This window comes from Microcaecilia unicolor, chromosome 3 (assembly GCF_901765095.1).
Source record: "Microcaecilia unicolor chromosome 3, aMicUni1.1, whole genome shotgun sequence".
NCBI classification, from domain to species: Eukaryota; Metazoa; Chordata; class Amphibia; order Gymnophiona; family Siphonopidae; genus Microcaecilia; species Microcaecilia unicolor.
This window is the reverse complement of record NC_044033.1, coordinates 195,271,183-195,283,848: the sequence shown is the minus strand read 5'-3', so window position 1 is coordinate 195,283,848 and position 12,666 is coordinate 195,271,183. Positions and strand designations below refer to the sequence as shown.

General features: G+C 46.7%; 1 protein-coding gene across 3 annotated transcripts in view; it reads right to left on the bottom strand.

The window, feature by feature from the left end:
* CACNA1A (calcium voltage-gated channel subunit alpha1 A) overlaps positions 1-11,855 on the bottom strand; it is a 191,315-nt gene extending 179,460 nt beyond the window's left edge. For all 3 annotated transcript variants that reach the window (XM_030196931.1, XM_030196930.1, XM_030196929.1), the window contains exon 1: positions 11,587-11,855. In XM_030196931.1, the coding sequence (XP_030052791.1) occupies positions 11,587-11,855 (269 nt within the window). The remainder of the gene's footprint in view (positions 1-11,586) is intronic.
* Between the last annotated feature and the right edge of the window lie 811 nt (positions 11,856-12,666).

Below are 12,666 nucleotides of genomic sequence, written 5' to 3'. Positions count from 1 at the left end.
AGTGAATTAAAGGATTTCAGGCCCTTTGTAAATTGCTTCAAAATTTGCCTGTAAATGAAAAAGAAGGAATGCCTAGCATGAGAAAGTTAAGACTTTCAGCATTTGAAAAATCCAAGGTAGAGAAGGGGGGAAAAATCAAGAGAGAACTGGAGAAAGGACTGCAAATATGCACCAGCGGCCATCCAGTTGTCCCAGTTTTATTGTTGGTGCCCAGTCAATCTCCAGCTTCACTTCACTTCTTTGCATGGAGGGATTCTCTCTCTGCTTATCCCTGGCAGTGTCTTTACTGTTTCAGTCTCCACAGCCTCCCATCGAAAATGGGCAGAAAGAGAAACGTGGACTGAAGAATGACAAGCAAAGACTGAGCGTCCTTCCTTCATCTTACTCCTTTGAGATGGAAAATCTTCACTGAACTGCTCTCATATGCTCGTATCTCGTAAGTAAAGGTTTTTTTTTTTTTTTTAAGAGAGACCAAAAGGGACGCAAGGGACCAGGAGAGAATATTTCTATTCTTACAGTTCACAGAAGCTAAACACTAAATCCTGTTCAGCTGTTCGTAAAAGTGTCATGCACTGAGATGCAGTGCTGATGTTTCTGAAAAATGTCCATGTCACTCTGGGAAAGTGAAAGTCCCACTGAATTCAGCAATGTCTCCTGCATCAGAAGATCCCTCAGAAGCACACATTCCAACCTTCCCTGGCAAAGAACTGGCAAACAGTCAAATTCAATATGAAAAGAGACAGGGAAGGGAACCCAGGAGAAGGAACTTGAGGTGTCAGGTGGAGGGGGACCCTGAAAGCACACCATCAGACAGACCAGGGCTTCGATGAAAGCTGGAAGCCTGTACTAAGAGCCCCTGAAAATTCGAGACTCACAGGAAGCAGGAAGTGGTCCCTAGAGATGAGGCAATGAGAAACTGTAGCAGGGAAAGGCGAATAGTTTGGCAATTTCACCTTAGAAAGACTATCTTTGTCACTATAAAAAGATAGAAGAGAGGTCATAAGAGACAAGACAGGGAAAACCATAAGAGAACAGGAAAGAGAGTGAAGAAAGTGAGAAGTGGGGAAAAGATGAGAGAGAGAATGAAAGCTGGAAGCCTGTATACTAAGAGGGGCATTTTTGACCGGAGACGCCCATCTCTAAGGGCGCCCGTCTTCGAGGACAGAGCCGCTAAGGGGCGGGGCCGATCGTATTATCGAACGAGATGGGCGTCCATCTTTTGTTTCGATAATACGATTGGGGGCGCCCAAATCTCAACATTTAGGTCAACATTAAAGATGGTCAACCTAAATGCTGAGATCGCCGAATTTAGAAATGGGTGCCCTCGGTTTTTGCCGATAATGGAAACTGATGGCGCCCATCTCAAAAATGAACAAATCCAAGGCATTTGGTCATGGGAGGGGCCAGGATTCGTAGTGCACTGGTCCCCGTCATATGCCAGGGCACCAACCGGGCACCCTAGGGGGCACTACAGTGGACTTCGCAAATTGATCCCAGGTGCATAGCTCCCTTACCTTGGGTGCTGAGTCCCCCAAAACCCACTCCCCACAACTATACACCACTACCATAGCCCTAAGGGGTGAAGCGGGGCACCTACATGTGGGTACAGTGGGTTTCGGGTGGGTTTTGAAGGGCTCCCATTTTCCACCACATGTGTAACAGGTAGGGGGGGATGGGCCTGGGTCCGCCTGCCTGAAGTCCACTGCACCCACTAAAACTGCTCCAGGGACCTGTATACTGCTGTGATGGACCTGAGTATAACATTTGAAGCTGGCATAGAGGCTGGCAAAAAAAGTTTTTAAGTTGTTTTTTGAGGGCGGGAGGGGGTTAGTGACCACTGGGGGAGTCAGAGGAGGTGATCCCCGATTCCCTCCGGTGGCCATCTGGCCAATTTGGGCACTTTTTTGGGACTTGGACCTGAAAAAAAGGGACCAAATAAAGCAGTCCTAATTCTCGCCAGGGACGCCCTTCTCTTAATGAGGCCTCAGCTCCTGGTGTCCAGAATCTCTCTTTCTGTCCACCATCAGTCTGATCCAGGTTCCGGCCAGACCTAGAAGCAGTGCAGGGAGAATCATGGTGGGATGAGGAAGCGAAATAAGCCATATGCTAATCAGTGCCCAGAGAAGAAAGTTTGCATTCTGCCAGACTGAACGAAATGGGGAAAAGAGGGAGACACAGAGCAAGTGAGAAGGAAAGAGATGCAGAGGAGGAGTAGCCTACTGATTACAGCATCAGATTGTCAACCAAGAAAGCCCAGTTTAAATCCTGCTGCTGCTCCTTGTGATCTGGGATAAGTCATTTAACCCTCCACTATCTCAGGTAGAAACTATGATTGTAAACCTCTGGGGACAGGGAAATACCTGAATGTAACTCACCCTGAAGAGCTGTGAGCTAAATCTACATAAATAAAGCCAAGAGCTTCGACCCCCTGATCCCGCTGCTGTCACCTAAAAATATCAAGGAGCTGAAATCATGGTATTATGGGTTCAGGAAAGCTGCAAAGTGTGAGGGACGAGAGCACACTGGGAGCAGAAAAAAAAACTGCGCCTGCAGTGAAACCCTGCAGAAACACTGTAAGTCAGCCCAATCTGAATGTGCTTACTGCTTTGGCTCGCTCTTACGGTGCAGGGGGAGCAAGCTGCATCAGCTTTCAGCCTTTATTAAGTAGTGGCATTTTGGCTCTGGGATCCAGCAGCTTCTCCAGCCCTGCTAGAACTGAGGCTGCAGCTAGAAACCATGATCCAGCACACCAAACCAAAATTCCCTACATTTTCTTCCCAGTACTGATGCCTAGAAACTGGGCATCATTGCACAGAGAATCCAATCTCTGATTTAAGTTGGTCTCTTAACTTTTTCCTGATCTGCTTCCATCACCCAGAGCTGACCACATTGTTAGGAGCCAGAACTCATCTTGAGCATTGTTTGATATTTTCTTCATGCAGTACTTGAGCTCCTACAGCTAACAGTTTTACCCAGCAAGTTAACATGGAGAAATGACTAAAACCGGATATGGCCAACAAATCTCACAGGTCTGAAAAAAAGCTGAAAGGTTACCTCGAGAAAGTGAGACAGGAAGATGGACATGTGTAAAGAGAAAGAGAGATTGCGGGGGGGGGGGGGGGAGAAAATTGTAGGGTGAAATACAATAGAGAAAGGAAATCCAAGATACTGCAGAAGAAACAGAGAGCAATACAGAGAGACAAGAGAGCATAACTGCTCGCTGGAAATTAACAAGCTTCTTTCCATGACCCGAGGAAGCTACAAGTCTCATTAATTTTATTATCAAACAACCCAGAGCTTCACAGCCTGGATTTCTTATTTATGAAATATTTAACTAGCAGGAACCCAGCTGAGATAAAACACCTTGCTTTCAGCAGGAACCAAGAGAGAGTTACACAGAAACTACACTGGGATTCATCAAAGACTTATAACCTCTGAGTTGTCAACCCAGTGAGAGGCAAGACCGGGTTTCCTGTATCCTAGCATCACCTCAAAAGAGAAATCTGCAGCTCTTGCAAGTCTTGTCTCAGCCACAGCAGGACAGGATCTCACATGGTGAGGGGGTGGGATATGTACCAGTGGGTGGAGAGGGCAGGGGTTAATTACTGCCCCCTGTCAGAGGTAGCTTCTCCTCTTTGGGGGAGGGGAGGAAGGAGGATCCTCATGTTGTCCTGATGGAGGCCTGGAATTTCTGGACCTGTGAAGTGGAGGACTGAAGCTCTGCAGCAAAGAAGGACTCACCCCCAACCATAAGAACATAAGAGTAGGCATACTGGCTCAGACCAATGGTCCATGTAGCCCAGTATCCTGCTTCCAACAGTGGCCAATCCAGGTCACAAGTACCTGGCAGAAACCCAATTCCATGCTTCCAATCCCAGGGCAAGCAGTGGCTTCCCCCATGTCTGTCTCTATAGCAGACTATGGACTTTTCCTCCAGGAACTTGTCCAAACCTTTTTTAAACACAGATTTGCTAACTGCCATTACCACTTGCTCTGGCAATGAGTTACAGAGCTTAACTATTCTTTGAGTGAAAAAATATTTCCTCCTATTTGTTTTAATAGGACCACCGTACTTATCAATGCAGGCAAAGATGCCGACCCCCACATCTGTGAGAACACAGCCTTCATACTGGGACCAGTAAGAACGGTACTGCTCCAGTTAAGACCCAAGTACCTCCTATCATTCTTAGTGGTGTAGCTGAGGAATGAAGGGTGCTATTTCTGTCCTGTCTTTCTCCCTCTCTCTCTCTCCCCCCTCCTTCCCCTAAAGTAGGGCACAGCAGTTTCACTGCACAAAGAAAAGCTGAATTGGCAGCAAGTTGGGTCTGAGTCCAAAGACGGAGACGGCCCTGTTCATAGGAGCTGCTGATTGTGATCCGGAGAAAGTCACTTAACCCTCCACTGCCTCAGGTACAAAATTAGAATGTGAGTCCTCCGGGGACAGGAAATACCTGAATATAAAACGCTTCGATTGCCTTCAGGCTTATGGATGGTATATAAGAAATTAAATAAAGAAATAAATAATTAATCACACTCACATCTAGACCAACAGATAGAGATCTAGGTCTCAGTTTTCAGAAGAAATTACCTACCTACCTTACAACTTCCTCACGCAGAGATTTTCAGCCACTACCTGCCTAATGATGGGGTGAGGTGAGGGCGGGACAGGATATTCAGTATAAGAGCAACATCCAGCGGTTAAATGAACAATAACAATGGCAGCACCGAGCGCACTGTGACTCTACGGATAACGCCGATGAATACGCAGAAGAATTTAAACACCGGTGCAGCAGTACTGCTACGCTGCCACTGAAAATCTGCCCAATACATACTAATACGCACATAAACCTGCTGCTCGTGTGAATCAAGCACCCATGTAACACCCAAATACTCACACGCACACGCACACATAAACATATACACACATAAACACAAATACTTGCCACTCACATCCCCACAGCAGAGAAAGCCACTAAACAAACTGTTCCAGCTCAAAGACTTGAGGTTCAAATGTTCTTTCATTTCCATTGGCTCTTTCATTTTTCAAAGGGTTACGTACCCTCCTGCTGCAAGACCTGGGGGCCACTGGCAGTCACATCGACCCTCTTTCACCAGTACATAATCTACCCCACCTTTCCCTCAGACTAGCTGCCAGGCCGGCATACCTCCATGACAGTTATTCTGTTTCATAACTGTTGGTGACTTTGAGGTACGGACTGCCCAAAATCCCATTTTATTCTCACAAGACGGAGAAAGTACCAAGCAGTTCACACTTACTGTGAGCTACGTAGTGCTGGAAGAAAACAGAACCGCTGTGCAAAAGAACCACAAACGGGAGAAATTAAAAGCTGCTTGAAGGGGATGGGTCTGGGGGATGGAGACAGGATGGTGGAGGCTGGCAAGATGGCTGCCTCTTTGTTCAATGATGGTCTTGGTTCAAACATTGAATATTATTTTAACAAACTGGCCCCCACTTGAAGAATAGCAAATTTCTCTGCCTTACACAGTTAGAGAAAGAGAAAAAGAAGTGTCCCGGGGAAGAGGAGGTCGTATAAAAGGCGTGTGTGGAAACTATATGCAAACCCTGAATTTTTTTTTTTTTTTTAAATGCATGTGTTCTAGACATTTCACTACTAGAGCTAGCTTGTGCCATCGCTTTAAAGTGTATATATATCCTTTTGGCTATACGACCACCCTAAATTCTAGCACGATATGTACCAGGGTCTTGTGTATGGCTCTTGACTGGTTCTATGCTGACACTGCTGGTTATACTCCTGTGGAAAATGTACCATTTGATTTTTCTGCATCAAATACTGGAAGACAAAATCCCGATCATCCCATGATGGTGCACCACCCTGGCACAAGGCTGTGGCAAAGCTCCCTACCAGCAGGTATCCATCAGGAGCTCCTACTGGTAACTCTTCTATTCAGAGTTACCAGTAGGAGCTCCTGATGGATACCTGCTGGTAGGGAGCTTTGCCACAGCCTTGTGCCAGGGTGGTGCACCATCATGGGATGATCGGGATTTTGTCTTCCAGTATTTGATGCAGAAAAATCAAATGGTACATTTTCCACAGGAGTATAACCAGCAGTGTCAGCATAGAACCAGTATCCATCAGGAGCTCCTACTGGTAACTCTTCTATTCAGGACATTTAAGAGGCTTTTTGATTTGGATTTATTAAGGTCACTGTCCCACTAAACTGCCATCAATATGGTCCAGGACTTTCTTTGCATTCTGAGTAGCTGTGGTACACTGTGTCAATTCCTGGAATTAAGTTTAGTAACTGTGACACATCTCTGCTGCATTACTGTGTTTATCTTTCTGACTTTCCAAAAGCCACAGCTTGGCACGTGAAAATGTGTGAGTATCGCACTAATACTGAGGGTTTACACTGGCTATTGGTGCACTTCATGCATGACTTAGTGATTAACTTTAGTAAGGGGAGAGGAATTTGCAAAAACCATTTCCCCAGTTGCAGCAGTCTTTTCCAGGAAGTGGTGGGAAAAGCAGGCAGGTTCACAATCCAGGGCAGCCAGGGCTTAAATCCCGCTGCGTCTCTTTGTGATCTTGGGCAAGTCACTTAACCCTCCATTGCCTTGGGTACAAACTCAGATTGTATGATTCCTCCAGGAACAGGGAAACACTTAGAGGGGCATTTTCGATATGACATCTAAGTCTGACTTTGGACGTTTTGCACAAAACGTCAAAAATCAGAATAGGAAAGAAGGTCATTTTTGAAAAAGAAAAACATCTATCTTTTTTTGAAAATACTGTGTCAGATGAGGTTTTGTGCTTTGGATGTTTTGTTTTTTGGTCCGTTTTTGAAAAAAAACCTGAATAAGTGCAAAATGTAGAAAATCAAGCCATTGGCATGTAGGAGGAGCCAGCATTTTAGCAGCCTGGTCCCCCAAACATCCCAGGAGAGCAATGGGGCACCCTAGAGGGCACTTCTGTGCTCTTCATGAAAATGCTCCCAGGTACACATCTCACCTCCCTTATCTTGTCCCCCAAGCCCTCCAAAATGTACTGCCCCCCACTGTACACCACTACAGTACCCCTTATGGGTGAAGAGGGCACTTATATGTGTTACAGTAGGGTTTTGGTGAGTCTGGGAGGGGTCACAGTTTCCACGACAAATGAGACAGGTAGAGGGAGATAAACTGACAACTAGACTACTCCAGGGGCCTGCATGCTGCTCTACTAGACCTGGCTATAACATCTGAGGCTGGTAGGTCATATTTTTATTCACATTTTGGCGGTGAGTACATGAGGGGGTCAACCCTGATTCCCTCCAGAGGTCATCTGCTCATTTAGGGCATCTTTTTGTTTCTTATTTGTTATAAAAACAGGTCTAGCTCAAAATGTCTTAGTTTTGTTTTGTTCCATTATGGCAGAAAAATGTCTAAGTCTTAGGAACACCCAAATCCCACCCTTAACACATCCTCGGCACGTCCCCTTGAGATCTGGATGCACTGCAGACGAACAGCTTAGAAAAACATCTGAAAAATAGGTTTGAAAAATACTGATTTGTACATTTTTGTGAGAAAAATGTCCAAATGCTGCTTTATGCCACTTTTTAGACATTTTTTTCTCTTTCGAAAATGAGCTGTTAGTGTACCTGAAAGCAGGGGTGTGCTGGTAAATTGTTAACAGGGGGCTCTCTCTCGCCAGCAAAGTAAAAGAGAATTCAGGAGGGGCTCAAGCCCACATTTTGGGATCCATTTGTTAAAGTAGCCATGGAGAACCGGCTCCCAAAATTCTTAAAAACTGAACAAACGGCTCTCGAGAGCCTGCTCCAGCACACCACTGCCTGAAAGTAACTGCTTTGAGCTATCATAAAAGAAAAAAAGGTGGGAGTGAAATGCACATTGATAAAAATGTCCATTAGAGAGGTAATAATGTCTTTTCGGAAGCACAGGTATTGTTTTGCAGGGAAGGAGTATTCGTGGAAAGAAAGCAGGGCCCCTTTTCCTTTTGCAATTTCGCTTTGAGAACTGTTGCACAGTCTGTGGGTCAAATCACTTGTGCAGTCTGCAGCTCCCCAAAGACTTTGCAAAATTGTCACATGGTTTCGAGAAATCGCCCACCCACAGTGTCCAGGACCTGCGCTGGAACCAGTGCTTCTCAGAGCCAAGGTTCCACAGAGTGCTCTCCCTAGAACCCCCCTTTCTTGGCATTTAAGGGGGGGTTCCGCTCACTCCTCAGGCTTCCAGGGGTAACTTCACACTGCTTGCTAGCTGCATGGTTCATCAATATTTTTTACTGAGGGGCTTGAACCAGTTTTCAAAGAGGAAGAATGTGTATGTTCTCACTTTTTTTTAAAGATTTTTAAACGATAACAACGTTACTACATAACCACTTTGAGGGAAAAATAATGCACCTACTTTTGAAAATATCAAGTAGTGCAATTCTCATCCTCAGCCACTTCCATACCGAGGGTCATTGTACAATCCCCCTCCTCAGTTTTCCGTGGCTAAAACACTATTTACCCCCACATGTGGCTTTGAAGCTTAGTCTACTGTTGGATTTAAGCACATTTCATTTATTAGATGTAAACTTTTATCTTCTGTCTTGCAACCTGCTTCGAGCTTTATGAATTGTAAAGGAAATGAATCAGTGTTTTCTATAAATGTCTCTATTCCTACTGGGGGATTTTTAGCAGGACCTATAGGCAGCCAGATCCTGCAGGGGTGGGGGGAGGAATTCCCCCCCTCAGGGCTGAAAGATTGAGCAGAGATTGGCCCCCACAGGTGTCTTGGGGCAGGAAGAGGACAGCCAATGTTTAAGCACCCACAGCAGGGCCAAATGTAGGCCTGAAAGCCAGTGACTGGCAAGTGCAGCAAAAATTAAGCCCCGAGCACCCTGGGGTTACTGGGTTTGGTACGAAGGAAATGAGACATTGTTTATTTAGAAATACTTTAAAAATCAGGAGACATGATTGCACAGTTTCACCACACATGCAAGAAATACACCAGGCAACACATCTGTAAACCTCCCCCCTCCCCATCACTTTCTATTTATAAATTATCAAACATTTTCCTCCTATACAGTAAATGCACCACAGGGATTGCAGTGAAACCTTCCCACACATACACACACACATACAGAACTAGATACATTCACACTGCCGTCCCTCTCCCCCACACACACCCTGCCCCACCACAAGACAGATATAGCACTAGTGGCAACAGTACAAGGCAGAAACACACACACCGCATCACCACACAGCAGGTACAGCACAGGCAACAGCGGTGCAATCTAGAGACACACACAGTGCCCTGCAGATCACATGCACAGCTCCCCTCCTGCCGAAGAGCAAATTCAGCACAAGCAAATCTTTCCTCCTATACCCCCAACTCCTGCTCTGGAAAATGAATTTCTCAGCAGAGACACACAGGAAGGGGCCGCTTACTGCTGAGTTACGGGGCGCTCACTGCCAATGCGTTAAGTGTGACACATACCCGCAGGGACTGCAGCAAACTGCGAAAATGGCTTCTACTGTTCACAACTCTGGTCTACACAGAAAGCGGCTGGCAGTGCTAAAGGCCTGAGCACCATGCACAGCAAACATGGTCACTAGCAGTGTGTGTGTGGTCTCCATTTTGTAAAGCAGCTTGTAAGGGTCCACACAGAGGCAGAGGAGGAGGAAAGCCACTGGCATGGAGCCCTGATTTCATCATGAAAGAAGGACAAAAGCAGGGTCAGCCCAGGACAAACATGTTTTTCACTCTTTCTACCACTTACTGAAGAATACAACACTTCATTCATGTAAAAAAAAAAAAAAAAAAACGGGGGATGGATGCCATTGGCACCCAGCAAAATCCTGAAGTACTTCTCATCTGGCTTTCTGATGCACCTGAGCGAGCATTCATCCATCTGTCTTTCCAGCAACTCAAGGGCCCCATCCACACCCACTCACACAGCAGGGTAGAAGATTCCCTCAGGATCTGCCAGCAGGGAAGTCTGGAGGTGTGAGCAAGTCTTGGCAGGCACAGAGTCCATGCAGATTTCTTGCACACACAGCAGAAAACCGTCCCCGTGCTCTCCTCCTTCCTACCTAAACCCTTGTTCACAGGGTTTTAACTCGATACAATGTAGATCAGAGCAAAAGAGCAAGTTACACAGATCACAGACCCACAATCAAAAGCGTTAAACCACCACATCTTTGTGGCTTTCTGTCTCACTACGTACAGTACAGGGCTGTCCATGCAGATCCGGCCCAGTGGACAGAGGTCACATGCATGCAGCCTGCACCTCTGCTAACACATTCACAATCTCCACATTAGCAGGAAAAGGACTGGAAATATTTTATTCACTGCTCTGTTTCTGACTGCTGGGAGACATCACTACATCTAGAAATAAAAAGACAACATGGCATTCTCTCCCAGAAATGAAGACAGTGCCACGTATGTTGTTCCACCACCGTTTCCAAACGAATACAGAAGTCTCCTGCATGCAGTCTGCTAAAAATGACTTTTGTCAGGCATCAGTAGCCTGGAAACGGTTTGCTCTAGTTGTTGTTAATAAGTATAAAAGCTCTGTATAGCACAAATGTGAAATGATCTATGAGGATGCTGCAGCAAATGAAATCCCAGGTCTGTGCAGCCAGCCCCACGTGGGCCTCTGAGCCCTGCCCTTCCACCAGAGATGCTGAACACTATCCCATCCTCCTTTCCATGCAGCTCTGAATCACATACACAGCACTTCTAGGAGGGGGTGCATTCCGTGGGCCCCTTATCTGCAGTTCTGCAGCTACCAGTACCTCTAGGGGGTCCATACCTACCAATCTCTGTCTTGCCAAACACAGCTAAGGTTCCAGAAACAATGGTCAGTAGGGGCCCCATCTTCACCTCCCCTTGCCCAAAATGCCTGTCCTGCCCCCTTTTTGAAAAGCAGTTTTTGGAAGCCTTTCCCCCACTTCCCTCCACTTTTCCTTCCAACATTGTAATCTGATTCCAAATGGATAGCAGCCCCTTCTTAATGATACTTCATCTCGTCCATCCACCTCTCCCCTCACCTTCTAGCTGAACAATGGCAGTGAGGAGGGCCAGCATTATAGGAAGGTGGCAATCGCCTTGGGCCCACATGCCGCAGGGAGCCCCAAAGCTCAAGAAGGCACAGCCTGCTGGTCAGCTTTGGGACCTCATACCATATTTATACCCTGGGCTCCAGGATGCCTAACAGCAGCTCTGGCCTTTGGTAACTCAGTTCAGGTCAATTCACCCCACTTGAATGCCCAGTTCAGTAGTGAACAACCAAACCCTTGGGACTCCAGTAATATGAATTTCCTTTTGCCTACCCCTGCCAGCCCCTGTTCCTCAACCCCAGCAAAACTCAACTTCTCAATAAATTCACAGCAGTAGTGCACATCCCCTACTCACTCATTTCCAGCTGAATATGATATGGGTTTCTCAGCTCAGAAGTCTACAATCAAATCATAATAATAGTCAACCAACTCTCTCCACTTCCCCAACTCTATGCCCATTATCTCCAGTAAGCAGAGACCCCCTCTCCCACCTACCTCTCCACGGGGACCATGCTGGACTGACTGTGGGTCCCTCATCACATTCTCCAGAAAGGATATGGCCATTCGGTGATCTTTTTGGCGTATTTCCTCACCACATTATCTTCGCTGAAGAGGAAAAGTGAGCGGTTGACAGTCAGGCAGCTTTGGCGTACCGGGATGGGGTTGTAGAGAGCCATAGTTCGGGCCCGTTGTGCCATGGACTGCTTGTACATCCTCTGCGCTCCTGGCGGTCCACCCTGACGGCTGCCCCCACGTCCTGCGCCTCCTGCTGCCCCGCCACCTGCTCCACCATAGCGGGCTGGCACCTCGTCTCCAAAGCGAGCCATCCTGCAAAGAGCAAAGGCCAACGAACGTTACTCTGCACTGGAGGAGTGAAAGGAGAGGAAGCGCTCCAACATCGCATGCCATTAACTGGCTGTGGCTTAGCCCGGTGCCGGCTCAGGCACAAGGTGCCCAGGCGATGCATGCAGCTGGTTCTGGCATCCTCTCTCCCTCCCTTCCTCTCACTGGAAAACCAACAAAAATGGCTAGATGAAGAGGAGATGGAGAGAGGGAAAATTTCAGAAAGCAATATAGTCTTCCTTCTGTCCTCCTCTGCACCTGCTCAATGCTGCATCCTGCACAGGTTTCTGGGATCTGAAATTGGAACCTCTGCTGCTTGCACAGTGTCTGCCAAGGAGGAGGAAAATACAGAAGTTCTACTAATCCCCAAAATCTCACCACCGTCAAATCATCCTGAGACCTGAATGTTGCAGCATCTGCAGAAAAAAGAATTCAGAAAATCTGCTTGGATCTTTTCCTGGAGCCGCACAGACTTGTCCCTTCTCTCTGTCGTTTCTTCCTGCCCCTTGGTCACCTTTTAATTCTCTCAAATGTGCATCATCCTGGGATTGAGAACACAGAAATGAAATCTTATAAAATCCCAAAATGAAAGAGAGGGAGAGAGATGTGACGTCCACCATCTGCTCAGGACATTTTCCTAGATGCTGCAATGTCTAGCATTTTTCGCTTCCTCCTCCTGCTCCCCCTGAATTCTGGTGTTAGGAAGGGAGGGGGGAAGAGAGAAAAAATGGGAAAAAAAAAAGGTCTGATCCACTGGCAGGCTGAGCTATAATGAGCAGCAAGTGATCAATTTAA